Here is a 26,526-nt window from a genome sequence, read left to right as displayed (position 1 = left end):
GTGTGAGAAGTTTTAATTGATTCATGTATTCATTCATCTAATTCATTTCATTTAACCATATAATACTGCAGCGCTGAATGACCTTTGCAGGTCCCAGCGCTTGGGCTATGCCCTAAATTCCATAATCAATCAATCAATCAGAAAACTTTTTAATGATTGCAAACCGAATTAAATTTCTTTTTAAATGTTAGCATTTATTTTAGAATTTTAGCATATTTAAGAATCACTCCCATGTAAATATAGATAAATTTTCCAAATAAATAAATGTGAAAAATAATTAGTTTTAGTAAATTGCCCATTACTTATATCTAAAAATATATTCCTACTGAGATAGGACACATTTAAACCGGGTAGGTCACATACGTACTATAACAGAATAAAAAAGGTAGGCCACTCATTATAACGAGCGCCTCAGTGGCGTGGTTGGTATGGTGTTGGCATCCCTCCTCGGTGGTCGCGGGTTCGATTCTCGGCCATTCCGTTGAGGAGTGAGAGGTGTGTATTTCTGGTGATAGAAATTCACTCTCGACGTGATTCGGGAATCGGAAGTCCCGTTGCTGAATAACCACTGGTTCCATGCAACGTAAAAGCATCATACAAAAACACTTGTTATAACGGTACCAAGGAATTTGTAGGAGGTGCATGCTGTTAATCAGATAAACAAACACAAACAAAAGAGGAATAGAACGAACTAGGCACAGGGAGCCGTTTCAAAGGAAAATTCATCCTACTACTACTACTACTGTTATTACTTCCTGTCCTATGTGGAGGATTACAATTTCAGAATCAGAAGACGCGAAATGACTTCGTATGAGTAAGTTGATTACGTATGAATGTAGCTAAATATAAATTTTCAAGAGCACTATCTTGTGTTTTATGCATTTTGACTACTAGGTATTGTGTTTCGTGCAAACTTTTCATTTTTGTTCGTAGCCTAGTCCACGTGTGGGTTAGGCTAAGCTTGTGGGACCCGCAGTAGGCTAGTAAGGAAATCGGAAATTTAGGACGAAAGAACAAAGAAAAGAGTGGGTTATACAAAGGGAATGATTTTATCTAACGTTAAATGCAATACTAGTAGTTAGGTATAAGCCATTGAAAAAGTGCATGGATTAGCCTAGTGTGGACTTAGGGTAAACAACCGCATGGACTGGTCCAAATCACCGGAGATGGTCATCAGTCGCGAGTTGTTGGTGAGAGAAACAGCTAAAGACCTCTACTCAAATCTCGAAGTATTTTCTCCAAAGTTAGAAATTAAGGCCAAATTTAAAGCTTTAAACAGAGTGTAATGGAAAGGGTGGCCAACGCAGTGTAAACTTCACCAAAACGCTTTCGAAATTTCTACTTATGATTAAATAACTTAGGAGATAGACGCCATCTCAATGTTTGCGGAGTCGCTTGTGTCATCAAACTTCCCATTTCCTGTGATAAATCCGCACACCACTTGTACCCATAGGCGCTGGGGCACTTTCATCACAACAATCGGAAAACGGTCCCCGGCCCCGACGTTTTTAAGGAAACTACTGTTTTGGTAGAAGACGACGACGAAGCGTGCACTAGATAATTATTTAAGTAAATAGGTAGTAAAACATCAATATTTTATATATTTATGATGATTAATTTGAAAATATCTGTTATTGAAAAAGTAACTCGATTCCTGACTCAAATTTAAATAATTATTTTTCTGAATTAGAACGTTCTTTTAAGTCCTGTATTATGACGTCATGACATCTTGACTGTTGTACCTATTGTAAATGAATTCCTATACTCAACTTTCTTGCAGAACAGTTTACCAGTTATTCATGTAATTGTTATAATCGTAATGCGCATCTATATCTTAATTATTTACTTTTTGGATATATGAATATGTTTTACTGATGGATTACCGCCATAGTGTGACGCAATCGCTTTCGATCCCTTGGCCTCTGTCTGTTTTCGCACCATAAGAAATTAATGGGGCTGAATTTGCAATGACCAGAAATTCGTTAAAAAATTTAAGTTAGAATTGAGGAGAATATGTTTTGAGTGAGAAAAATGCAAATTTATACAATAGCTAGCTTGTAAAAAATACTTGATTACAAAAAACTTGATTGACAACTAAGTAGCATACCTACTATGGGTTTCAGAGACAGTGCAAGCACGTTTTTTGGCAATATTTCTGTAACGAACACTTGTATCAGAACGAGATTTTGCTATAGTGTATTACACCCAGTGCCGTAATTTATAAGGGTATTGTGAATCGTAAAGAATAACGACACAAAAACCATTATCCAGAAATGGATACGAACACAGGAGTAAAAAGCTCCACCTACCCTCTCTCCCCACCTCCACCACCACCCCTGTCCTTCTTCCTTCCTTCACCTTCCCTTCTCTCTCTCTCTGTTGCCAATTGGTATGTGTTCACCCTCCAAACTGGGTATAAGACTTACACAATATATATATAATCCACTAATCGTTGTCTGCTCCGCCATGGTTTTCGGCAGCCAGATGTACGACAAGGTTAGAAACATGATATTGTTAAGATACAATAAAGTTTGTTCATACTTACCTGGCAGATATATATATAGCTGTATTCTCTGAAGTCCGACAGAATTTCTAAAAACTTACGACACACGTAGTGGGAGTAGGGTGGTTAGTACCCATTCCCGCCGCTGGGAGGCGGGTATCAGGAACCATTCCCATTTTCTATCAGATTTCTATCTCCACTGTCTCCTGAGGGGAGGTGGGTGGGTACTTAAAATATATATATCTGCCAGGTAAGTATGAACAAACTTTATTGTATCTTAACAATATCATTTTGTTCATGAAACTTACCTGTCAGATATATATATAGCTGAATCCCACCTTTGGCGGTGGGAGAGACAGAAAAGGATTTTAGGAAACAAATACATGTAGATGATTGACATCTTGGTTCCTTACCTGTTAGCATAGCTGACTTCGTGATTACTGTCACCCAAGCCTGCATCTGCTTCACTAGAGTTACCAACAAGGTAACTCTAGTGTAGTTGGTGCGCTCTAGATGATCTGTCAACGGGGATGTGACCACAATGTGACTAGACCATGACCATACTTCCGAGGGCAACGAGGCAAAACCACCACCTAAGTTAGCCTAACACATACTCCCACATAAAAAGGCTAATAGAAGGGAAGTCCGCATTCGGCGGCCGACCCTACAACCAAAAACATTACAAAGATTAAAAAACTCACCTACCCTTTTCTATGGGAAAGGATGAGTGCTACCTCCTGCCCCCAAAATAGTGTCTGCGGCGACGTATGGCCCAAGAGAGTAACAGTTTTCGTACGTCGTTCTCACCTCCCGTAGGTAGTGCGAGGCGAACACCGAGTTACTCCTCCAAAACGTGGCACTCAAAATGTCTTTGAGGGCCATATTTGTTCCGACACGGCATACAAACCTTCGGTCCTTTTACAATAGGAAGGTACTAGCGGCAGCTGGATAGGTCGTAAGCTTTCGAACAAGGGGTTCGGTAGTTAACTGCTTGTCCGACAGGCGCGCGCGCGCGACTGGGAGGTAAACAAACCACTTTTGCTTTCGGCCTCACAGCGAGTAGACGTGTGTGTTCGACGCTCTCTGCCCGCTTCTCGTCGTTGCTTTCCTTGAGTATATGATTGTGTTTGTGTATGAAAGAATCATTGTAAGTACAATCATTTCTCTTTTTTCATTTAATATTGAGTTATTGGTCAATCATGGATTCTCCTCGCCTCGCTACCCCACGGAGACTATGCCCGGGTACCGAAGGGCGTAAATGCGGAAAGTTCCGCTCATTCCCGGAAATTGACCCACATATTTTGTGCGCTCGGTGTCGGGGGCGCGAATGCACCCGAGCCGAGCCATGTGATGTATGTAATAATTGGTCGGAGGCGCAGTGGACTTTGTATGAGGGCAGGAAGAAGCGAAGGCCTGCAAAGGAGTCGTCGGAAAGCTCTCCCGCGACTCCTTTGGTTACGGACACTTCGTCTTCTTTCCTGCCGCCCGCTCAGCTTCCACGTTTGGCGCCTTCCCCCTTTCGGGGGGGGTTTCTAGGTCCTTCTTCCTCAACCTGACTTGTCGAGTGTGGAGGAGGGCGCTAGATACCCTGACGTCGAGTTGTACTCTGGGTCCTCTATCCGTTTGTCTTCGCGCGAGCGGGTAGAGGATCCTGCTAATCACCCGACTTTTGCTTCCTAGGTGCGGTTGCCGCGAAGGACGACCTCGGACAGGTGTGGGCATCGTTGGGGCTGCAGGGCGTGCCGAGTGTCCAGGGGCTGCTCTACCATCTCGCTGGCTCCGTGGCGGTCACCCATGCGACGGTTACGACCACCACCACGACCCTTACAACACCTGGCTACGCTTCACCTCCTCACCTGGTGTACACCCCGCACGCGGTCTCTGTAACACCTACTACATCGGTGCAGGGGCCAGTCGCCGTACCACGGGGGAGTGTGATGCCGCCACCTGGGTTTGCCGTGCTGCCGCGACCGGGACTTCGTGTGCCCGAAGAGCTCGCCCCTGGACCTCCCACCAGTACCAGGATGTCTGTGCCGCTGGTCCGTCCAACTGGACAGCCTGCACAGCCTGCCGTACCTGCCGTACCTGCCCAGCCGACGTTCACGGACGTGACGTTGATGACCACTGCTGCCGTTACTGTACCTGCTCCTGCCGTCTCTACTGCTGTTCCTGTGATGCCTGCACCTGCTGACGTTGTTCCTGTTCCTGGCTCCGCTGCTCCCGATGCTGATCTGTTCGGACAGGTGCGTCCGGGCCCTGTTGCTTCGGCAACAGCAGCCCCGGCTCCGCTCTGGATGACAGATCTGACCGTCGGTCCTGAGGAGGTTGACGAAGAAGAAGAAGAAGAGGAGGAAGTTGTCCGTCGTCGTCTTCATCGTCTTCTTCGTCGTCGTCGTCGTCTGCCGCCTCTTCCCCTTCTTCTTCTAAGGCTCCCGCCGAAGAAGAAAGAGGTCACCTCCCCCCCCCCTACCCCCCAAGAGTCTCCTTCGGGAACTTCTAAGGGCCCGTCTCGCTCTGGTGAGACGGGGGGTTGGTTTCTTCCGCTGGTCACCCTGCTCCTTCGGGGGCAGGACCCGTCTCTTCTTTCCGCAAGGAAGAAGACTACGGGGACCAGAGGAGTGCCGGCTAACACCGGCACTTCCTCACCTGCTGTTAGTGGTTCGGCCACGGCAGCAGGATCCGTCTCGGCCTCTCGTTCGCGAGAGGTACCGAGTGTACGGTCGCCTAACAGCGACCGTGCAGCCAGGAACCAGACCTCTGAGTCCGCTCAGCGTCAGGTTCACGGCACGGAGCGGAAGACTGGTGACAGCCGCTCACGCGACTCTCACCAGACCAGCTCTCGCTCTCGTGGCGAGCAGCTGGCTACCCGGGCGGACGTGACGGTCCATGACCGGCCACGGGCTGAGGCTGGGAAGAGGTCCCCCCGTTCGCCGGCACCAGCCACGGCTGGTACCAGCGAACTGACGCGCCGTGAGGATACGCACCGGTCTCACCGTGACAGTGGAGCTCGCCGGTCGCCTGACCGTCACTCTCACAGAGAGCGATCGGGTACGGCGACCAGCACCAGCTCCTCTGACACACGAGACCGGGGCTGCTGTTCTCGGTCCAGCCGTTCTCCACAGCGAGACGGCTCGACTAGGTCTGCAGCTCGATCGCCACCGCGGGTTGACGATCGCCTGCAGTCTTCCAAGCCCACTGGTTCTGCCAGCGAGCGAGGAGGGAGCGTCAGGTCTGCCTCTCCCATACCTTCAACCTCCTCGGGTTACACCGGGAGGGGCGAGGTATTGAGGAGTGATCGTGAGGGGTGCGCCCCTCAGGATCCCACCACGTCGTCGTACGTACCAGGCACGGTTCTCGGACCAGCCAGGTCGTACGCACAAGTGGTTGGAGGAGACCGAGAGGGGTCTGTCGCTGTTCCTCCCCTTGAGGGAGGAGGGTCTCGGGAGATGCTCCTGTTTGAGGGACTGGATGGTCCGACTCCGCAGGACGCAGTCACTCCTGAGATCCAGAGGAACTTTGCCGAGGTTATTGCGCTGATTCGTCAGCACAACGACCTCGGGGAAGGATCGCCGCTCCCACCATCCGAGCCCACGTCCCGGCTCGAGTCGTTCTGGGGGCCCGAAGAGGGAACCCAGACCGACGGTGGGTTTGCCGCGTTCCGAGCTTGCAGACTCAGTGCTGGACCAGGTTGAATCGTGCTTGTCTCCGGACAAGACGGTTCGCTCAAGTCTGGCAGGTCGAGCAAGCTGCTTCCACCTCCTCTGCTGCGACAGCGGCGTTTTACGTGCCATCTGAAGACCCGATGCCGCCCAAACAGGTGAACCCGGAGTTAGCCAGGCTGACTCCGGGTGTGTCTCTGCAGCAGCTCCTGTCCGAGAACCTATGGTTCTCGCAGCAAGAGGCACTCGGCCTGGAATCTACCGCCATGGCAGCTTTCCAGGCCCGTCTCCTGGCTAGATCTGTGGTCCCTCACAGTATCTAAGGTCGCAGCCAACTCCGGGGGAATTTCTCCGAAGATGACTCGGCCTTTAGGAGACTTTTGCAGTCTGGAGGGAAGAGCCATCTCCTTCCTTGCCCACCAGACGGTGAACCTGTGGGCCAACCTGGTTCTCCGACGAAGGGACGCCGTCCTTACTCGGGTTTCCAGGGCGGCCGGGCGTGAAGCGGCGTTGGGACTTCGCAACGGACCTTTACGGAGTTCCACGTCTCTCTTCCCAGGAGAGATGGGTGGACGCTGCGGTGGACAGACGGCGCACTGATGACAGTGACCGTCTGGTTCACCAGGCAGTCTCGAAGGCTTCTGGGCAGCCTCGGACTGCAGCCAAGTCTAAGAGCTCGGCTAGCGCTTCCTCGGTGGCTAAGACGGTAGCTGCGTCGAAGCCCCGGGGAAAGACTCTGTCTTCTTCGACTTCTACCAAGGGGAGCCGTAACCAGCCCTCCTCCCAGCCCTCCTCCTCCCGTGGAGGCTCTGGGAAGAAGTCGAAGAAAGGGGGGAAACGCTAGGGACGGCGTTCCCCCTCACCTGCTGCCGGAAGTGGGGGGATGCCTGGCCAGCCATTGGGCAACTTGGCAGCGCTACGGCGCCGAGACCTGGATTGTAGATGTCCTTCGGGAGGGATATCTATTACCCTTCGAATCTCGGCCACCCCTCACCTCCAACCCGGTCCAACAGCAGTCGTACGTTCCAGGGTCATCGAAGGACGTAGCATTGAGACAGGAGATCAAGACCATGCTGAGCAAGAGAGCTGTAGAAATCGTCACGGATCAGTCACCGGGCTTTTACAGTCGACTCTTCCTGGTGGAAAAATCTACGGGAGGCTCTGGCGCCCGGTGATAGATCTCTCTCCTCTGAACCGGTTTGTTCGCCAGACCCGGTTCACGATGGAGACGGCACGCTCAGTGCTCGACTCCATCAGGGAGAACGATTTCATGCTTTCGGTGGACTTGAAGGATGCGTATTTCCAAATACCCATTCATCAGTCCTCCAGAAAGTACCTCCGCTTCATCCTCGACGGGACGGTGTACCAGTTCAGGGCACTTTGCTTCGGTCTCTCAACCGCCCCACAGGTGTTCACGCGAGTGTTCACTCTGGTGTCTGCTTGGGCCCATTCGCACGGGATACGTCTGATGAGGTATCTCGACGATTGGTTAGTCCTGGCGAGCTCCCGCTCGCAGTTGCTACAGGACAGGGATCGACTGCTCGAGTTCTGTCGCGATCTGGGGATCGTTGTGAAACTTCGAAAAGTCCGATCTCGAGCAAGCAGAGGATGAAGTACCTGGGGATGCTGATCGACACGGTAGCAGGGCGAGTCTTCCCCGCAGACTCGCGGATCAGCAAATTCAGGGAGGCAGCCAACCAGTTCCTGTCTCGCAGGAACAGGTAGCTCAGCGATGGCAAGTCGTGATCGGACACCTGTCGTCACTCGAGAAGTTAGTCCCTCACGGGCGTCTTCACCTGCGGTCTCTTCAGTGGAGGCTAAAGGAGAGTTGGTCACAGGCGACGGATCCCCCAAGCTTTCCAGTGTCACTGACACCGGAGGTGAGGCAGGACCTAGCCTGGTGGCTGGACGACAGGAACCTCTTAAGAGGAGTGCCTCTGCGCACTCCCCCCCCGGACATGCAGCTGTTCTCAGACGCATCGACCGAGGGATGGGGCGCACACCTGGAGGAGTTGCTGACTTCAGGAGTGTGGGACGAGAACGACAAGCACCTTCACATCAATGTACTGGAACTCAAGGCAGCGTTCCTCGCTCTCCAAGAGTTCCAGGACCGCTTGATGGGACACTCAGTGGTGTTTGATGTGCGACAACACCACGGTAGTGGCCTACGTCAACAAACAGGGGGGCCTAGTGTCTCTCCCGTTGTACCAGTTGACTCGGCAGGTGCACGAGTGGGCCGAGGCACACTCAATAGAGCTGTCGGCACGCTACATTCCAGGGAGAGGAATGTAGTAGCAGACACGCTCAGCCGTCGGGATCAGGTGATAGGGACCGAATGGTCTCTACACCAGGACGTGGCGGAAAGGTGCTCTTCGACCTGTGGGGGCGACCAGTCATGGATCTGTTCGCCACCCGGCACAACAGGAAGCTCCAGGTGTTCTTCTCGGCCGTGCCGGACCCATGGGCAGCTGCAGAGGACGCTCTTCAACACCCGTGGGACAACCTCTTCATCTATGCCTTTCCCCGTTCAGCCTGATTCGCAAGGTGATCAGTCGAGCACTGGTCACCCGAATCTCAGGATGATCCTGGTGGCTCCCAAATGGCCACAGGCCATTTGGTATCCGGACCTGCTGGCTCTTCTCGCAGGAGAACCGAGAGAGATTCCCCCTTGGCACAACCTTCTCGCCCAGCCACACGTCGAGCGGGTACCACCGAGCAGTCCAGTCCCTAACGTTCGTCACGGCTGGCTGTTATCCACCATCTCTTGCGAACGAGAGGCTTTTCTCGTAGCGCAGCAACAGAGATGGCTGGAAACGTCCGTCAGTCCTCTGCAGCCTGTTGTACCAGGGGAAGTGGGCCGTCTTCTGTGGTTTGGTGTCGTAGACGGGGTCTATCTCCTCTCAGAGCCACTCTTCAGCAGGTAGCGGATTTCCTCGTTTTTCTTCGCCGAGAGAAGCTCCTCTCAGTCCCCACAGTCAAAGGATACAGAGCCGCCTTGGCGCTCGTCCTGAAACTGAGGGGATTGGACATCTCGAACTCGTTCGAGATCTCCTTGCTTATGAGGAGCTTCGAAAGGTCTTGCCCACCCAGGGAACTCAGGCCCCCATGCGTGGGATGTGACTCTCGTCCTTAGGAGTTTGACTCGAACGCCGTTCGAGCCACTCCGAGAGTCGTCAGACAGGGATCTGACCCTCAAGACCCTCTTCTTGCTGGCCCTGGCATCGGCGAAGAGAGTAGGGGAACTTCATGGTCTTGCCTATGATGTACGACATTCCAGGGGATGGGGATCTGTGACGCTCGATTTCGTCCCGAACTTCGTTGCGAAGACTCAGAAACCGTCGATCCCTGACGACAGGTTCGAGTCATTCACGATTCCCTCCCTAATGGACTTCACCGATAATGATGCGGATGAGATGCTGCTTTGTCCTGTGAGGGCGCTACGGCGCTATCTGAAGAAAACTCGACACCTCAGGCCTGAGTGTCGACGCCTCTTCGTTAGCACCGGGGTAACCAAGAAAGAAGTATCCAAGAACACTCTTTCATTCTGGCTGCGTGAGGTCATCAGGAAGGGCGTATTGAATGCTGATGGTAGTGACGACATCCGTACGTCCCGTCGAGATCTCACGGAAGTCAGAAGTATTGGCCCCTCGTTGGCGTTTCGTAAGAACTTCTCCGTGGCGCAGGTCCTGAAGGCAGGGGTCTGGTCTAACCAGACTACCTTTACGTCCTTCTACCTTCGGGATATTGCCCACAGGTCCTTGGATACCTTTTCCTTGGGACCTGTGGTGGCTGCTCAACAAGTTGTGTAGCAAACCCAGACCCTCGCAGGCTGAAACAGCATCGAGTCCTGGTGTGACTGTGTGGACGGATGTGTGAATGAGTGAGTGACTGGCTCCCTCTTCCCGTCTTTTCCTCCTCCTCTACCTGTGGGCAGAGGGCCACGGTCGTCACTACGCTGGATGAGGACGAGATGCAGGTGAGCTATATGACAGAGCCCCATCCTATTCCTTTCACTAGGGATAGGAGCAGAATATCCACCACTTCCTCCTACAAGGGGGGGAAGTGGATGCCTACAAGAGTCAAACCCATGACTTTATATTTGCTCCTGTACAGGAACAAGTTCTTACATTGCTGGTACGAAGAGATACGCTTGCCTCTCTCTTAGTACTCGGTCCAGAGGTCTGACCATTGATCCTGCGGTGCACACCCCGATCAATCGGACAGAGGCTTGGATCCCTCCCTCGCTCTTACGACCAGGGAGGCTTCCAAGGTTGGGCGACACCAGTCTGTTCACAAAAAGACTCAGATTCCACCCACCAAGAAGTGAGTCTTCCTATTGTAAAAGGACCGAAGGTTTGTATGCCGTGTCGGAACAAATGACAATTTGTCCAAAATTGCATTTTCCTAACTATACAAACCTGAGGTCCTTTTACACATAGCCCCACCTCATGCCACCCTCACTCTGCAGTTTTTGCTTGGGCCAAAAGCAAAAGTGATTTGTTTACCTCCCAGTCGCGCGCGCGCGCCTGTCGGACAAGCAGTTAACTACCGAACCCCTTGTTCGAAAGCTTACGACCTATCCAGCTGCCGCTAGTACCTTCCTATTGTAAAAGGACCTCAGGTTTGTTGTATAGTTAGGAAAAATGCAATTTTGGACAAATTGTCATTTTTCTGGAAGGCTATCGAGGTCGAAATAGCCCTCACTTCGTGAGCGTTTACTCTCTCAACAGTCCAAAATCACTGTCCTTGCAAGAAGAGTGCGCCTCCTTTATGGTGTTCCTTAAAAAGAATGCCAGTGCATTCTTGGACATGGGCATATCTGGTCTCTTGACCGAACACCATAAGTTTTCCGCAGAACCTCTACAATTCCTTGTTCTCCGAAGGTATTCTCTTAGAGCCCTGACAGGACACAGGACTCTTTCTGGCTCTTGACCAATGATCTCCGCCATACCCTTGATCTCGAACGCCTTAGGCCAAGGGTTGGAGGGGTTCTCATTCTTAGCCAGAAACGTCATTCCCAAAGAGCAGACCGCATTATGCCCTTTGAAGCCGACGTGCTTACTAATAGCTTGTATCTCGCTAACTCTCTTCGCCGTCGCCAGAGCAGTTAGGAATACAGTCTTCTTCGTCAAGTCTCGCAAAGACGCAGTGTGAAGAGGTTCAAAGCGACTTGACATTAAAAACTTTAGGACCACGTCTAAGTTCCAAGAGGGCAACTTAGGAAGAGGCACCTTGGTGGTCTCAAAAGATCTCAATAGATCATGGAGATCTTTGTTATTGGCTAGGTCTAGACCTCTATGACGAAAAACCACAGATAAAACACTTCTGTAGCCCTTAATGGTCGACACTGCAAGCTTCAAATCTCGTCTGAGATAAAGTAGGAAGTCGGCGATCTGGCTCACAGAGGTCGTGGTAGAGGAAACTCCTTTCTTCTTACACCAGCTCCTAAAAGCTGCCCACTTCGATTGGTAAACCGCGATTGATGATGGTCTCCTCGTGGTGGCGATAGCTTTAGCCACAGGTTTCGAAAAACCTCTCGCTCTGGCCAGCTTCTGGATAGTCTGAACGCAGTCAGACTCAGAGCGGAGAGGTTTTTGTGGTACCTCTCGAAGTGGGGCTGTTTGAGTAGATCTCTCCTTAAGGAAGAGATCTCGGAAAATCCTACCAGGAATGACATCACCTCTGTAAACCAGTCCGCTGCGGGCCAAAAGGGGGCGATTAACGTTAACCTTGTCCCTTCCGAAGCTGCAAACTTTCTCATCACTTCCAGGATCTTGAAGGGGGGAAATGCGTAGAGATCTAGGCCCGTCCAATCCCATAAAAGGGCGTCTACTGCTACTGCTCCCGGATCGAGAACCGGGGAGCAGTAAAGAGGAAGTCTCGCCGTTCTTGAGGTTGCGAAAATGTCCACCAAAGGACATCCCCAAAGACCCCACAGCTCCTGGCATACGTCCTGATGGAGGGTCCACTCTGTCGGCAGCAACTGTCCTTGTCGACTGAGGAGATCCGCCCGGACGTTCTCAACTCCGGCAATGAACCTTGTCAAGATCGTGATTTCTCTCTCCTTCGCCCAAAGCAGAATCTCTTTCGATAGAGCGAACAGGGAGCGAGAGTGCGTTCCTCCTTGTTTCTTCAAGTATGCCAGGGCTGTGGTGTTGTCCGAGTTGACTTGGACTACGTGACGGGAGACTTTGTCTTGAAAGAACCGGAGCGCTAACTGAACCGCTGCCAGCTCTTTGAAGTTGATATGCCAGGCTACCTGTTCCCCTCTCCAGGTGCCTGACACTTCCTCCCCCCCTAGTGTTGCTCCCCACCCCGTGGATGACGCGTCGGAGAACAACACTAGGTCGGGGTTCCGAAGCTTGAGGGACATGCCCTCTGACAGCTTCAACGGATCGAGCCACCATCTTAGATGGCTCTTTACCTCTTCTGAGATGGTCAAAATCATTTCGAGGTTGTCCTTCTCTGTCCAGCTGTCCGACAGGAAGAACTGAAGAGGTCGGAGGTGTAGCCTCCCCAGGGAAACAAACTTCTCCAGCGAGGAAATGGTCCTCAGCAGACTCATCCATTCCCTCACCGAGCATGAATCCTTCCCCAGAAAGGCTGACACTTTTTCTATGCCTTGTTGCTGATGTTCCTGGGACGGAAAAGCCCGAAAACCCACTGAATCCATCTGAATCCCCAGATACATGATGGACTGTGTTGGGGTCAGATGTGACTTTTCGAAGTTCACCAGAAGTCCCAGGGACGCAGCTAAAGACAGAGTCGTTTGCAGGTCCTTCAGGCACCGGGTCTGCGAAGAGGCTCGTATGAGCCAGTCGTCCAGATAGAGCGAGATCCTGATGTTGGAAAGATGGAGCCACCTCGCCACATTCTTCATTAAGATGGTGAACACAAATGGGGCCGTACTCAGTCCAAAACAAAGAGCCCTGAACTGAAAGACCTTTCCTTTCAGGACGAACCGAAGGTACTTCATAGATTGGGGATGTATCGGGACGTGAAAGTAGGCGTCCTGAAGGTCGAGTGATACCATCCAATCTCCAGGTCTTAAGGCCCCCAGAACTGACTGAGGTGTCTCCATCTTGAACCTCTGCTTCTCTAAAAAGAGGTTCAGACGACTTACGTCCAAGACCGGCCGCCACCCTCCCGACTGTTTCGGAACTAGAAACAATCTGTTGTAAAATCCTGGCGTTGCCAGGTCTAAGACCTGTTCCACTGCTCGCTTCTCGAGCATCTGCTCGAGCAGGTCGAAAAGTATCTTCCGCTTTTCTCGAGGATACGACGGGGACAAGTCCCTGGGAGAAGTCAGCGGGGGCGGCTTTACGAAAGGGATTTTGTACCCCTTCTCTATGATGTTGAGAGACCAGGTGTCCGCCTCTCTCTCTCTCCAGGCTTCTCCAAACAACTGCAGCCTGGCTCCTACCGGTGACTGAAGGACGGATCTCTCACTTCTTGCCCCTAGACTTAGCCGGGGCTCTACCTCTAGGAAGACTTCTTCCTCGGGGTGAAGATCTAGCTGAAGTTCCTCCACGAAAGGGCTTCTGCTTTCTACTAGATTGGGCTCCTGAAGACTTGGAAGGGCAGTGGAGTGCGACGACTGAGCCAAAAAGATCTTGAGTGGCTTTCTCTTGAAGGCTTACTGCCAGATCCTTCACCATAGCCTGGGGGAAGAGATGGCTCGAAAAAGGCGCATACAAAAGCTCTGCCCTCTGTGCGGGAGAGACAGACTTCGCTGCAAAATTGCAATAAAGCGATCTCTTCTTTAAAACGCCTGCTGAAAAATGAGAGGCTAACTCCTCCGAGCCATCCCTGACGGCCTTGTCCATGCATGACAATACACTGGACAGCTCCCCGAGGCTAATCGAATCTGGCTTACGAGACTGGTTGTCTAACACTCCCAGACACCAGTCTAAGAAGTTGAAGACTTCCAAGGACCTGAAAAGGCCCTTCAAAAGATGATCCAGTTCAGAAGTCGTCCACGAAACCTTCGCTGAAGCTAAGAGAGATCTCCTAGAGGCATCCACAACACTGGCGAAATCTCCTTGCGCCGAAGTAGGAACTTTCAGTCCCAACTCTTCACCAGTTTCGTACCACATCCCTGCCTTACCGCTAAGCCTAGACGGAGGCAGGGCGAAAGTGGTCCTTCCCTGTGCCTTCCTAGATTCCATCCAGGTGTTAACCTTACGGAAAGCCCTCTTGGTCGATAGCGAAGTCTTCATTTTAACAAAACCAGGAGCTTTGCTTGCTTTCGACGAAGAAAACTGCGAGGGAGGAGAAGGCGGAGCAGAAGGAAGGAAGGTATCCCCGAACGAATCACGGAGAAGCCGAGCTAAGACTTGGTAATCCGAAGAAGCAGACGTCGAAGGTTGTTCTCCGTCAACATCTTCAGAAGAGCAGCTTAACTCCCCTTCTTCCTTACCAGAGTGAAACCCCGAAGGAAGAGGCAAAAGACCCTTCGCTCCGAGTCTCATATCCGAGCGATGTCGAGAAGAAGTGGGGAGTGGACCCGAAACAGAATCCTTCACAGTCACAGGGTCAACCAAAGCTTGAGGTGAACGTGATGTCGCACGAAGTCGTAAAGCGTCAGCAAGAGACTCGGGAAAAGCGTCCGAGTGAGAGCGAACTTCCACGTTCGCGTCCAAAGCGCTTTTACAAACTCCTCTACAAGCGTCCAGCGGAGCGTCCATCCGAGCGTCCAGCGAAGCGTCCAAACAAGCGTCGAGCGAAGCGTCCTTCCGAACGTCACGCGAAGCGTCCTTACGAACGTCCAGCGAAGATACAGGATCTGCATTCTGACGAGCGTCACGTTGATCGTCGACACGAGCAGGTCGACGAGGAGCAGAAAAGGAAGACGCTCTTTCCTTACTACGAGGATCAACACGTACTGAAGTCCGTCCAACAGGCACAACTTCGTCGTCCGCAAAAGCGTCGAGATCGGAATGCCGATCGTCCTCTCGCCGAGAAGAGAGGGGAGCGCGATGAGACCTCTCTCTCTCCAAGGGAGCAAGAGTCAATTGACGTCTACCGCCACCTCTAGACGAACACTGGGGAGAAGAACGAAGTCTAGAGGGCGAAACAACCGGAGACGGGGAAGAACGAGGAGAAGGCGGAGGAGACTGTCTGGTCCTTTTGACCGGCAGTCTGTCGTCCTTCCTGCAACGAGGAACCGTCTCCCTCTGCTTAAGCAAAGCATCCAGTTGACGTTGCATAGCGAGTATAACCTCAGTCTGAGAAGTCTCCTTGCGAGGAGAAGAGCTGTGCCTGTGAGAAGGCGAGGGGCGAGGGGACGCCTTCTTCCTTCTCACAGGAAAAGCCTTGGCTCTAGAGCGACTGGGGCGCTCGAAGGCGTCATCGTCAGATGACGTCCTAATCTTCTTCTGGGGCGGAAAAGCTACGCTTTCCGGGGAAGACCGCCAATCAGACAAAGCATGACGTGAAGCGTCTTGAACTTGAAAGGTCCTCTTCAGAGGCCGCGAATCCGGACGAGATTCCCACCCCTTGTGCGGGGAGGACGCGTCGGAGGACGAAAAACAATCCTTAAGGAGGCGTGCTCGAGCACGCTCCTTAGCAGCCTGGGAAGCGTCTACAGGAGCTGCTGAAGGGACGTCAGATCGGTGGGGGATCCCCGTAACCCTCCTTCGGCCTTCGACATGCCCTCTCCCTGAGTCCTGGGAGTCCGGCAGAGGTCCCAGCCTAGAGGCGCTATAGGGCCGATCTGACGCCCCCTCCACTTCACTAGGGGCACTATCACTGCACTTAGCACTTTGCCTATTTTCAAGGGCAAGCACTTTGGATTCGAGCGTTTTCAACGAATCCAAAATAAGCGAAAGGGCATTACCCTCCGCAGACACCACTTGAGGGCCCGAAGGCAACACTACGGGGTTAGGAGTTACAAACTCTACAGGAGGGTTAGAAGGGGATACATTAATACCCTGTCTGCTACCCGATTTACTCCTGGAGGAAGACCTCCTGATCCTGTCACGCTCTAATTTATTAACGTAGGATTCATACGTCTTCCATTGTAAATCAGTCAAACTTTCGCATTCAGTGCAGCGAAAATCATACATACACACTTGTCCCCTACAACCTTTACATACTGTGTGAGGATCAACCAAAGCCTTTGGTAGCCTCACCTTACATTCATCCTTCATACACACCCTGGCGCTAGCCGAACTAGACCCAGACATCTTTTTTAAGGAAAAAACCAAGCCAAAATCTAAACAATCCAAAGTCAACGTATGTCTAGCTATCGATCCAATATCAAAAAACCAAAAAGTCAAGAGGATACTCAAGCAATAACAGTTTTCCAAAATCCTGAGGCGGAGGTGCTGTAAACAGTTGTTTACAACACCGGCGACAGAAGAAATCTGATAGAAAATGGGAATGGTTCCTGATACCCGCCTCCCAGCGGCGGGAATGGGTACTAACCACCCTACTCCCACTACGTGTGTCGTAAGTTTTTAGAAATTCTGTCGGACTTCAGAGAATACAGCTATATATATATCTGACAGGTAAGTTTCATGAACAAAATTGGATTGTATCTACTTTAGAAATATCTGTAATTTTTTGGGGTAATTTGGTTGCAAAAAAGGGATAATAGACATGAATTAAATAAACATTTTGAAGTAACAAAGTAAAAATAAACAAAATAATGAGTAAAGTAAACAATTAAGGGAATAAAGCTTTGCATCTCATAAACAGTGTCGTTGTGTGCTGCTCGTAACTGTGTTTCTGGAGTGAGCGCTTATGAACCAGGAACAGCAACGTGGTTCAAGTGCAACTTGGAGTGGTTTAAGACCAATAATGTGTATAATTACAATCAAATAAGCACTGTGGAGTTTCAGTTGTGATGGCAGTAAGGATAAAACCACCGATTACAAGGTAAAAATGAATTCAGTTCAAACCATGACCCTGGGAATAACAAGTTTCATACTTTCACCAATATAGGCAACAAAATGTTGTTTTATTGTGCTGATTACAACTGCAATCGTGAGTAAGATCAATAAACGTTACATATATACGCTAACATTGTTCAAATGAGTGCTGGGAAGGCTGGGAAAGATGGTGGATAGTCCATGATTAGACCGGCCAGCCTGACGATAGCTGCCATATTGGATTTCAAAACTGCCTTGAAAACATATTTTACGAAGGGCTTCACATGCTTATTTTAGTTTGTATGGGGCTTTCATATATCACATTATGTTGACAAAACTTCAATGTTTTGAATGGTATGCTTAAAGTTGTAATTGTAATATATATATATATATATATATATCTTATATATATATATATATATATATATATATATATATATATATATATATATATATCTATATAGATAGATATATACTAGATATATATATATATATATATATATATATATACTATATAATATTATATATATATATAATATATATATAGATAGATAGATAGATATAGATTAGATATAGGTATAGATATAGATATAGATATAGGATATAGATATATATATATATATATATAATATATATATATATAGATATATATATATTATATAGATATATATATATATATATATATATATATATATATATTTTATATAGATAAATAGATAAATATAGATATATATATTAATATATAGATAAATATAGATAAATATAGATTATATATATATATATTATATATATATATATATATATAGATAATATATATAATAATATATATATATATATATATATATATATATATATGATATAGATATACATCTATATATATACGTATTATATATATATACATAGATATATATATAATGTGTGTATATATATATATTATATATATATATATATATATATATATATATGATCTATTATATATATATATATATATATATATATTTACAGTAGTACCTCGTGATACGAAATTAATCCGTTCCGAGGCGCCTTTCGTATCATGAGGTTTTCATATCTTGGACCACATTTTACTTGTAAAATGGCTAATCCGTTCCAAGCCCTCCAAAAACACCCCAGTAAATTTCATAATAAAGCTAAATTGACCTATAAACAATGAAATACTACAACAATTTGGACCATTCAATACCTAAATTAATAACAAAATGCAAAATAACCTGTAAATAAAGAGTATTAGTGTACACGGTATACAAGAAATACTGTACGTAAAATGTGGAAGCTTACCTTTCGAGTGAGGCTATCTCCGAAAGTGGCGACAGAGGAGGAGGACAAACGGCAGATACGTACACTTAACTTTACGAAACATAAAAAAATGTCAGAAAAACAAACTAAACTTTACAAAACACATTAACAAAACTGTAACACTTAACTTTACAAAAAACTTAAAATAAAATTTATTTTGTCTTTTTTTGATTTTTACATTTCTTTTTACATTTTTATACTTTACGTAATTTCAATTTCTTCACCACCGAATGGATGCCAGTCCGTTTACGGAATTTTTCGAACCACCCATGAGAAGCCTTGAACTCTGGGGTTGCCGTTGATGTCCCCTCTCCGCCGTCGTCTTCAGCTTGGGCAATCAAATCGCCGAAAATAGCGCTGGCCTTCTGGCAGATTGCTGTCTCGGTTATCGTATCGCCATCGATTTCTTTGTCCTCAATCCATACAAGAAGCAGCCTTTCCATTTCATTATGCACATGTCTCCTCTTGTTGGACAAAATAGTCACGCCCTTGGAAGGTGTAGCTGCTTTGATGGCTTCCTTCTGCTTAAGGATGGTGCCTATCGTCGACGGATTTCGGCCGTATTCCTTAGCGATCACACTCAACCGCAAGCCAGCTTCATACTTTTTTATTATCTCCATTTTTGTCTCCATAGAAAGCATTCTCTTCTTTCTGTGAACTTCAGCAACTTTCTTTGGACCCATGACTATACTGTACGTATATAATTAAGTTATGTAGTATACGTGTACTAATTAGGTTCTCACACAACACGATAAAGTAGCACAACGAAATCACTAACGAATTTACGATACTAAACTAAATTGTTGGACCGAACGAATGCCGCGTGCATACGATAAAGATTCTGGTATGAAGTGGCCGAGTTACGCACGCCACCACGTACGTATAAGATGCATGATGGGAGGGATGCTGTTCAATAGGAGAGAAGGATCTCATGGCGGTGGCTAGCATCAGGAACCAATGGGAGAGCAGGAGGATGGTGGCGAGTCTACTAGAACTAAGATGGCGGCGCGCGGCCCAAGTTTCAAAATTGTTATCGGGAGAATCTCGGACTTTCAGAAACCTTTCATATCTTGAAAACTTTTCGTATGTAGAGCCGTTAAATTTTTCGCAATGGCTTTCGTATCTCGAGTTTTTCGTAAATTGAGCCTTTCGTATCTTGAGGTACCACTGTATATATTTATAGATACATATAGATATATATAGATATAGATATATAGATATAGATATATATAGATATAGATATACTATACAGTGGTACCTCGACATACGAAAGGCTCAACTTACGAAAAACTCAAGATACGAAAAATTTTACAGCTCTACATACGAAAATTACTTAAGTTACGAAAGGTTGTCGCTGTAAAGTCCTGAGATTTGCCCGGACCACCGAGAACAATTTTAAAATTCCCGCGCCGCCAACTGAGTAAACTCGCCACCATCCTCCCGCTCTCCCATTGGTTCCTGATGCTAGTCACCCCATAAGATCCTGCTCTCCTATTGGTCAGCATCTACCCCTTGTGCTTTAAGTATTCTATTGGTAAAAGGATGCTGTAAATTGAAAAACTTATTCATGCAATACATTTAATAAAAAAAAAACATTAGGTAAAGATAGAATAAAGAATAGAAATGAATGGTTATTATACTGTTTGGTAGTTTCAGTAGTTGAAGAGAGATAATGAAAATTTATGGCTTGCTGTGTACTAGGAAAAGTGATTGCTTGGCGATCGTTCGATACTCGTAAGTGCTGGATGTAAACAGACGTTTGGAAGCTTTTTTTTTGTTTGTTTATTATAGTTAATGGTTACTTAATAATATTTGAAATGAGTACATGCAATACATTTAATAAAAAAATTGTGAATTAGATATCATAAAATATAAAATAAATCAGACTGCTATTATCGAAGCCAACAAATACGTATTTTTTTAGAATTCTTCTTCTGTTTTAATATTACGTTACGTATATGTTTCATTATACCTGTCAGTAACTCGGTATCTCCATTAGGTAAAGATAGAATAAAGAATAGAAATGAATGGTTATTATACTGTTTGGTAGTTTCATTAGTTGAAGAGAGATACTAATGAAAATTTATGGCTTACTGTGTCCTAAAAGAAAAGTGATTGCTTGGCGTTCGTTCATTACTCGTAAGAGCTGAATGTAAACAATCGATTGGAAGGTTTTTTTTTTTGTTTGTTTGTGTATTATAGTTAATGATTAATTAATAATTATTTGAAATGAGTACATACTGATTATTTATACATTTTATTGGCATATTCTAAGCTTTTAGCTTCTTAGGTTTAGATGTCAGAATCATAGACTAGGTTACAGTAGCAACCGCTAACATAGGCTAGGCTTATTGCTAAGGGACATATGCTAAAGTCCTAATATATGCAGTAAAAATGGGGTTGAACATTACATGCAGTTGAATATTACTCAAGTATGTACAGTATTTTGCCTTTTTGGAGTCATATTTCTTCCGTCGGATCGGCTTCGTAACCCTAGAACATGTGTTTTAGGCCTGGAAATATAATTTACTGGGGGTGTTTTTGGAGGGCTTGGAATGGATTAGCCATTTTACATGTAAAATGTGGTCCAAGATACGAAAACCTCATGATACGAAGGGCGCCTCGGAACGGATTAATATCGTATCTCGAGGCACTACTGTATGTGTAAAATCTAATTTATTATAAAAATGTAATTTTTCTTCCTTCTTTTCAGAAATACAACGGAGAGTCTACATGTAGTTCTTCCTGGCGATAATATTCTTGAGTTTAATCCAGAAAAGGACAGAGATCGAATCTTCATTGGGCCAGGCCTTAGATGGCAAGATAATGTTGTTCGAGCAACTAGACCTGGTGTCTTGAAAAAGAGTGACAAGCAGCTCTACTATGTAGATACACACCAGAAACGTTACATTCCTCAAAAAAGAGAATTTGTTATTGGAATAGTTTTGAAGAAGAAAGGAGATAATTATATAATTGATATAGGAGGTAGTGAATATGCTACAATTTCTTATCTTTCCTTTGAAAATGCTTCCAAGAAAACAAGAAAAGAGATGAAACCTGGTGATCTCCTTTATGGACAGTTACTAGTAGCTAACAAAGATATGGAACCTGAATTAGTATGCATTGATGTGTACAATCGTGCTGTAGGTATGGGAACACTCCCAGAAGGGGGTGTAATGTTTACTGTGCCTCTTCATGTTGCAAGAAAGATTGTAGATCCTGAGAATCCTTTTCTTCTCACCATTGGGAAAAAGATCAATTACACTATTGTTGTAGGATTCAATGGAAGAGTGTGGATAAAAGCTAAGAGTCAAAGAGAGAAGGTTGCTATTATGAATGCCTTTACACTTTTGGAAGTAATGCCTCTCAAAGAGGCTGTCGAAAACTTATTTAAGTTTCTTGATTCATTTTCACCTCACAGAAGAGAGGAAATTTAAAGGTTAGATTACTATAGATTCATTTGGAAAGGAAGCGTTTTTTGAAGTTTTGTATGTACAGCCCAATTTTCATATTATTTTTGTGGTACTGATATTGAAAAGACTACTCTGTGTTTTGTATTTATATTTTGTACTTTAATTCATTATATATAATTCTTTGTTTCATCACCAAATATTGTAGGATTATGATGATATTTTATTTTGTTGTCCAGTTTTAACATTAGTAAAAATGAAACATCCATTGTATTTTTATTATCACTTTGTCATGAACAGTTTTGCTTGTGATGCTTCATTATCAGCAATATATATTCTAATTGTTCCTACACAATTTATAAACCCTTGGTCCTTCACAATAGGAATTACTTAAGGTAAAGCCTGGACACAGCCACTGAAACTTTCAAAAAAAGGCAGCTCTCGCTTGCAGTCACTACAAGACAAGGGTCAACTTCTCAAGTTTTGTCAAGATCTAGGGATCATGATAAATCTCAAGAAGTTCGATCTCCAGCCAAGCAGAGGATGAAGTATCTGGGCATGTTGATAGGTATGTTAGCAGCAGGAGTCTTCCCCTCATAGTCGGGGAGCTTAGGGACTGTGGAAGGGGTGAATGTGCACATTCATCTAAAAGCATCAAATTTGGCCCAGACGTAGATTATACTAAACTATTTCGAATTCTAGAGAGTGCCAAGAAAATTGCCCACATTTACCCCCTTTTTTGGGGGAAAAACCCCCTTGTGGAGGGTATTTTTTCTATATTTTTCATTTTCTCTCCAAAACTATGCTTTGCATGTGAAAATGTACGCGAATATAAAAAATTGGAAATTAAATTCTACAGAAAGCTGACTTTATGAGTTATTCTTGTAAATATAATAGTTTGCGGAAATCACTTCGCAAATGGAGACACATTTTGCCGTAAATGAAAAAAACCTATTTCAGGCTTACATTTTCTTCAGTAACTCGAGAATGATGCATTTCCATATGAATTACTATAGAGATGAAATTGTAGGGCAAATATTTCTCTTTCATTAGGTATGTATTATTTCGTTCTACATATTAATGTTTCTGCATAAACATGACGAGAAAAAAATCGTTAATGGCTTAAAAAAAATCATTGCATGATTAAACTTTTTTTTTCTTGTTTTCTTTCAGGTGTTTTGGCAAGCAGACTTGTGGATGGCAATAGCTGTTATGGAATGGCTAGATGCCTTCTCATAGTGAAGTACAGCCCGGTGGACTGAGCATGATGCTAAATAATGGACTACCACATGGTATACCATATAGATACTGCACTGGTGGATTTTTGTGACAGTTAACAAGAACGTGGTGATAAACAGCAGACTAGTGCATGATGATAACTAGCAGATTAATGTACGTGGTAGATAGTGGACTGCTGCATGAACGCTTGGGCACAGTGTACTGATGGTTAACAGTGGGCACCTGGTGGATGCACATTGTAGATTCACTGTAATTACATATGTCAGTTCAAAATATAAGACGATTGATGATATCATCTGGGACCTCTGTTGCATTTGTCTGTTGGAAAAAATGAACGGTTGACGAAACCAAGAAAAAGACTTATAATACTTGGGAAAGATTTGAATGGCTTTAAAGAATTTAATTCTATTCCATATGGTATGTCATTCTCATTTGATCAACTTAATGATATTTTAGGTATTACAGCAACTATTATTTCAAGTAATGCAAAGTACCACAAATTATGTAGGAGTTACTGTAGCAGCTCTCGTGTTAAGAGGTTGCACCAAAATCGAGAAACAGGTGCACAGAGTTCTCAAAAAAAAAAAAAAAAAAAAATGAGGACAGCTGGAAAATCTGACCCTTCAGGTCGTGATGTAAGGTTGTGTGTTATCTGTGAGGGAGAAAATTCAGGACAATCTGCATAAAGTAGCCATGAAATTCATCTTGTGAGAAATTTCCCTTGTTATGACTATCCAAGTTGTATACATCATAAGTGACAAAAACACTGGAGTTAAGATTAGTTGGTAGCATTACCCCATCTTCAGCTTATCTCATGCATGCTGCTTGTGCAGTTGATTGTTTTACCTCCATGACACGAGTATAGGACACCGAAAGGCCAAGATCATGGGTTTTCTCGATCTGTTTCATCTTGGTAAAGTGGTATGGGCATTTTGCACTCTTTACCACGACGTATTGTCTGATTTACTAGCATGACGTGTTCCACTATATATGTGTTGTATATTAAAAGTTGGGATATTGTGCTAGCAATCTTTGCCCTTCCAAATGTGTTCACTGTTATAAAAATTTTCTTGGTTTTGTTGAATGGATGGTCCCTCGAGAACAACGTTTACGAAACTGTGCAGCTCTTTTGGGACAGGGGATGTCAAGCAGTTTGTGGAGAAACACCCACTGAAGGGTTCCTGCTTCTGGAGACAAAGCCTGTGCAGAATCACTGCTGCCTGCATCAGTTAAAGGGCATCATCTTGATCATTATTATGTAGGCTGGCCAGTTGTTCACCAACCGTGGTCTTCTTAGACAAATATACTTCCTTCCGTTGGGAAAATGAGACCCATTCAGGGAGAAGGTTAAGAAGGTGTTCTTTGAACCTGGTGGAATGTGGCACTCTGATATCATTACATGTTCCATCAGTGTGATACATTTCTTGAAGAGCTGATAATTTAACTGATTGTGAATCTTCAACAAATTTCACAATTTGAGCACACAGTTGGATCGAACTGAGGTGGAATAGGGCTTGTAGATGTTCGATGATGTGCAGCCTGAGCTGCGTCTCGTAAATGAAAATAGCATTTAATTTTTTATTTGAATCTCTGACAGCTTGCGCTGTCAGAGATTCAAATAAAAAATTTTACTTGACAGCCCCAACTTTTGAAATTGTAATCAACATTGTTAGTAGCTACTTTATGCAGATTGTCCTGAATTTTCTCCCTCACAGATAACACAACCTTACATCACAACCTGAAGGGTCAGATTTTCCAGCTATCCTCATTTTTTTTTGAGAACTCTGTGCATCTGTTTCTCGATTTTGGTGCAACCTCATACACGAGAGCTGCTACAGTAACTCCTATGTAATTTGTAGTACTTTGCATTACTTGAAATAAAGAGTTGCTGTAATACCTGAACCATCATTAAGTTGATCAAGTGACACCTGACATACCATATGGAATGGAATGAAATTCCTTAAAGTCATTCAAAGCTTTCCCAACTGTTCTAAGTCCTTCTTTTCTTGTTTTTGTCAACCTCCATTTGTGGGGTGATTTACTCAGAAACTATTATATTTACAAGAATAACTCATAAAGAAGACTTTATGTCGAATTTAATTTCCAATTTTTTATATTCGTGTACAATTTCACATGCAATGTATAGTTGTTCCGATACGTAATACAAAACCCTCGGTCCTAAACAATAAGGAATAGGAAGTAGCTAGCGGCAGCTGGAACGGTCGTAAGCTTCGAACAAGTGGAGAACGTAGTTAACTGCTTGTCCGATCGTCGCGCGCCGCGCGACTGGGAGGTAAACAAATCACTTTTGCTTTCGGCCGTGTGTGGGAAGGACGTGTTCGTCATCGCTCTGCCCGCTTTGTCGTTTGCTTTGAGTTTGAGTATTTGCCCTCTCTTTCTGTATAAATCAGAGTGACTGTAAGTACTTGTACATTTCTTTATTGATCTTGCACTGAGTGAGGAAGAAATGGAGATATCACCGCGCCCTCCAGTCGCCCGTAGAGTGTGTCCCGGGCTGGAGGGGCGTAGATGTGGAGGTTTTAGATCATTTGTTGATGTGGACCCTCACGAGGTTTGTACTCGTTGTCGGGGGCGAGAGTGCTCCCGCAACGAGCCCTGTGTCATATGTATGAATTGGTCCGAGGCGCAGTGGGTGCTGTACGAGGGCAGGAAGAGACTTAGGCCGCCCAAGAAGTCATCGGAAAGTCCAGTGACTCCTTTGGTAACGGACACTTCGTCCTCTTTCCTGCCCCCCGGCCAGCCCCCACGTTTTGCGCCTTCCCCTGCGGGGGGGTAGCGGAGTCCTTCTCCTCTCTCGATCCGTCGAGTGTGGATGAGGGCGCCCGCTACCCGGACGTACAGCTGTACTCGGGGTCTTCCGTCCGCTCTGGGGGGGGTGCTTCTCCCCCCAGGCGTGAGGAAACCCCTCTAACTAACCCGACTGTTGCTTCCGCAGGTGTGCCATCAGCGAAGGACGACCTGGGACAGGTGTGGGAGTCGCTGGGACTGCAGGGAGTGCCCAGCATCCAAGGGTTGATTCAGCGGTTGGCGGGGTCGGCAGTGGTCACTCATGGTGCGGTGACCACTACTACAACCACAGTAACGACACCAGCATATGAGATGCCACCGCATCTGGTGTATACGCCACATATAATGTCGGTGACACCCACGGCGGCCATACAAAAACCCATTACTGCCGTGCCAAAGAGGACGGTGCCACCACCACCTGGATTCTTTGTATTGCCGACCCCGGACTTCCGCTGCCCAAAGAGTACCCCCTGGACCTGCCGCCAGTGCCGAGGATGACGGTAACTGCCGACAGGACGCCTGGCTCTCCTGTGGTACCTGCCGTGCCTGCCGTACCTGTTGCTGTCCCAGCCGCTCATTCCTTTTCAGATCAGGGGCCTGCGCATTCTCTTTCAGATGTTCCTGCTGTTCCCGGACCTGTTCCTGTTGTTCCTGCTGTTGGTGGTGCTGTCACAGTCTCAGGTCTTTCCGGACAGGTGCAGTCGGGCCCTGTTGCTTCG

At 46.4% G+C, this 26,526-nt stretch overlaps 1 protein-coding gene across 1 annotated transcript; it reads left to right on the top strand.

Annotated features, from left to right (window-relative positions):
- Positions 1-549: 549 nt before the first annotated feature.
- LOC135222778 (exosome complex component RRP40-like) lies at positions 550-22,028 on the top strand. The gene is made up of 2 exons (XM_064261042.1): positions 550-814; positions 21,064-22,028. The coding sequence occupies exons 1-2, from the start codon at positions 801-803 to the stop codon at positions 21,785-21,787; spliced, it is 738 nt and encodes a 245-aa protein (XP_064117112.1). The 5' UTR covers positions 550-800; the 3' UTR covers positions 21,788-22,028.
- Positions 22,029-26,526: the final 4,498 nt, after the last annotated feature.

The sequence above is a fragment of the Macrobrachium nipponense genome, chromosome 8 (genome assembly GCF_015104395.2).
Source record: "Macrobrachium nipponense isolate FS-2020 chromosome 8, ASM1510439v2, whole genome shotgun sequence".
Taxonomy (NCBI): Eukaryota; Metazoa; Arthropoda; class Malacostraca; order Decapoda; family Palaemonidae; genus Macrobrachium; species Macrobrachium nipponense.
The sequence above is the reverse complement of the archived record's forward strand: the minus strand, read 5'-3'. Positions and strand labels throughout refer to the sequence as shown.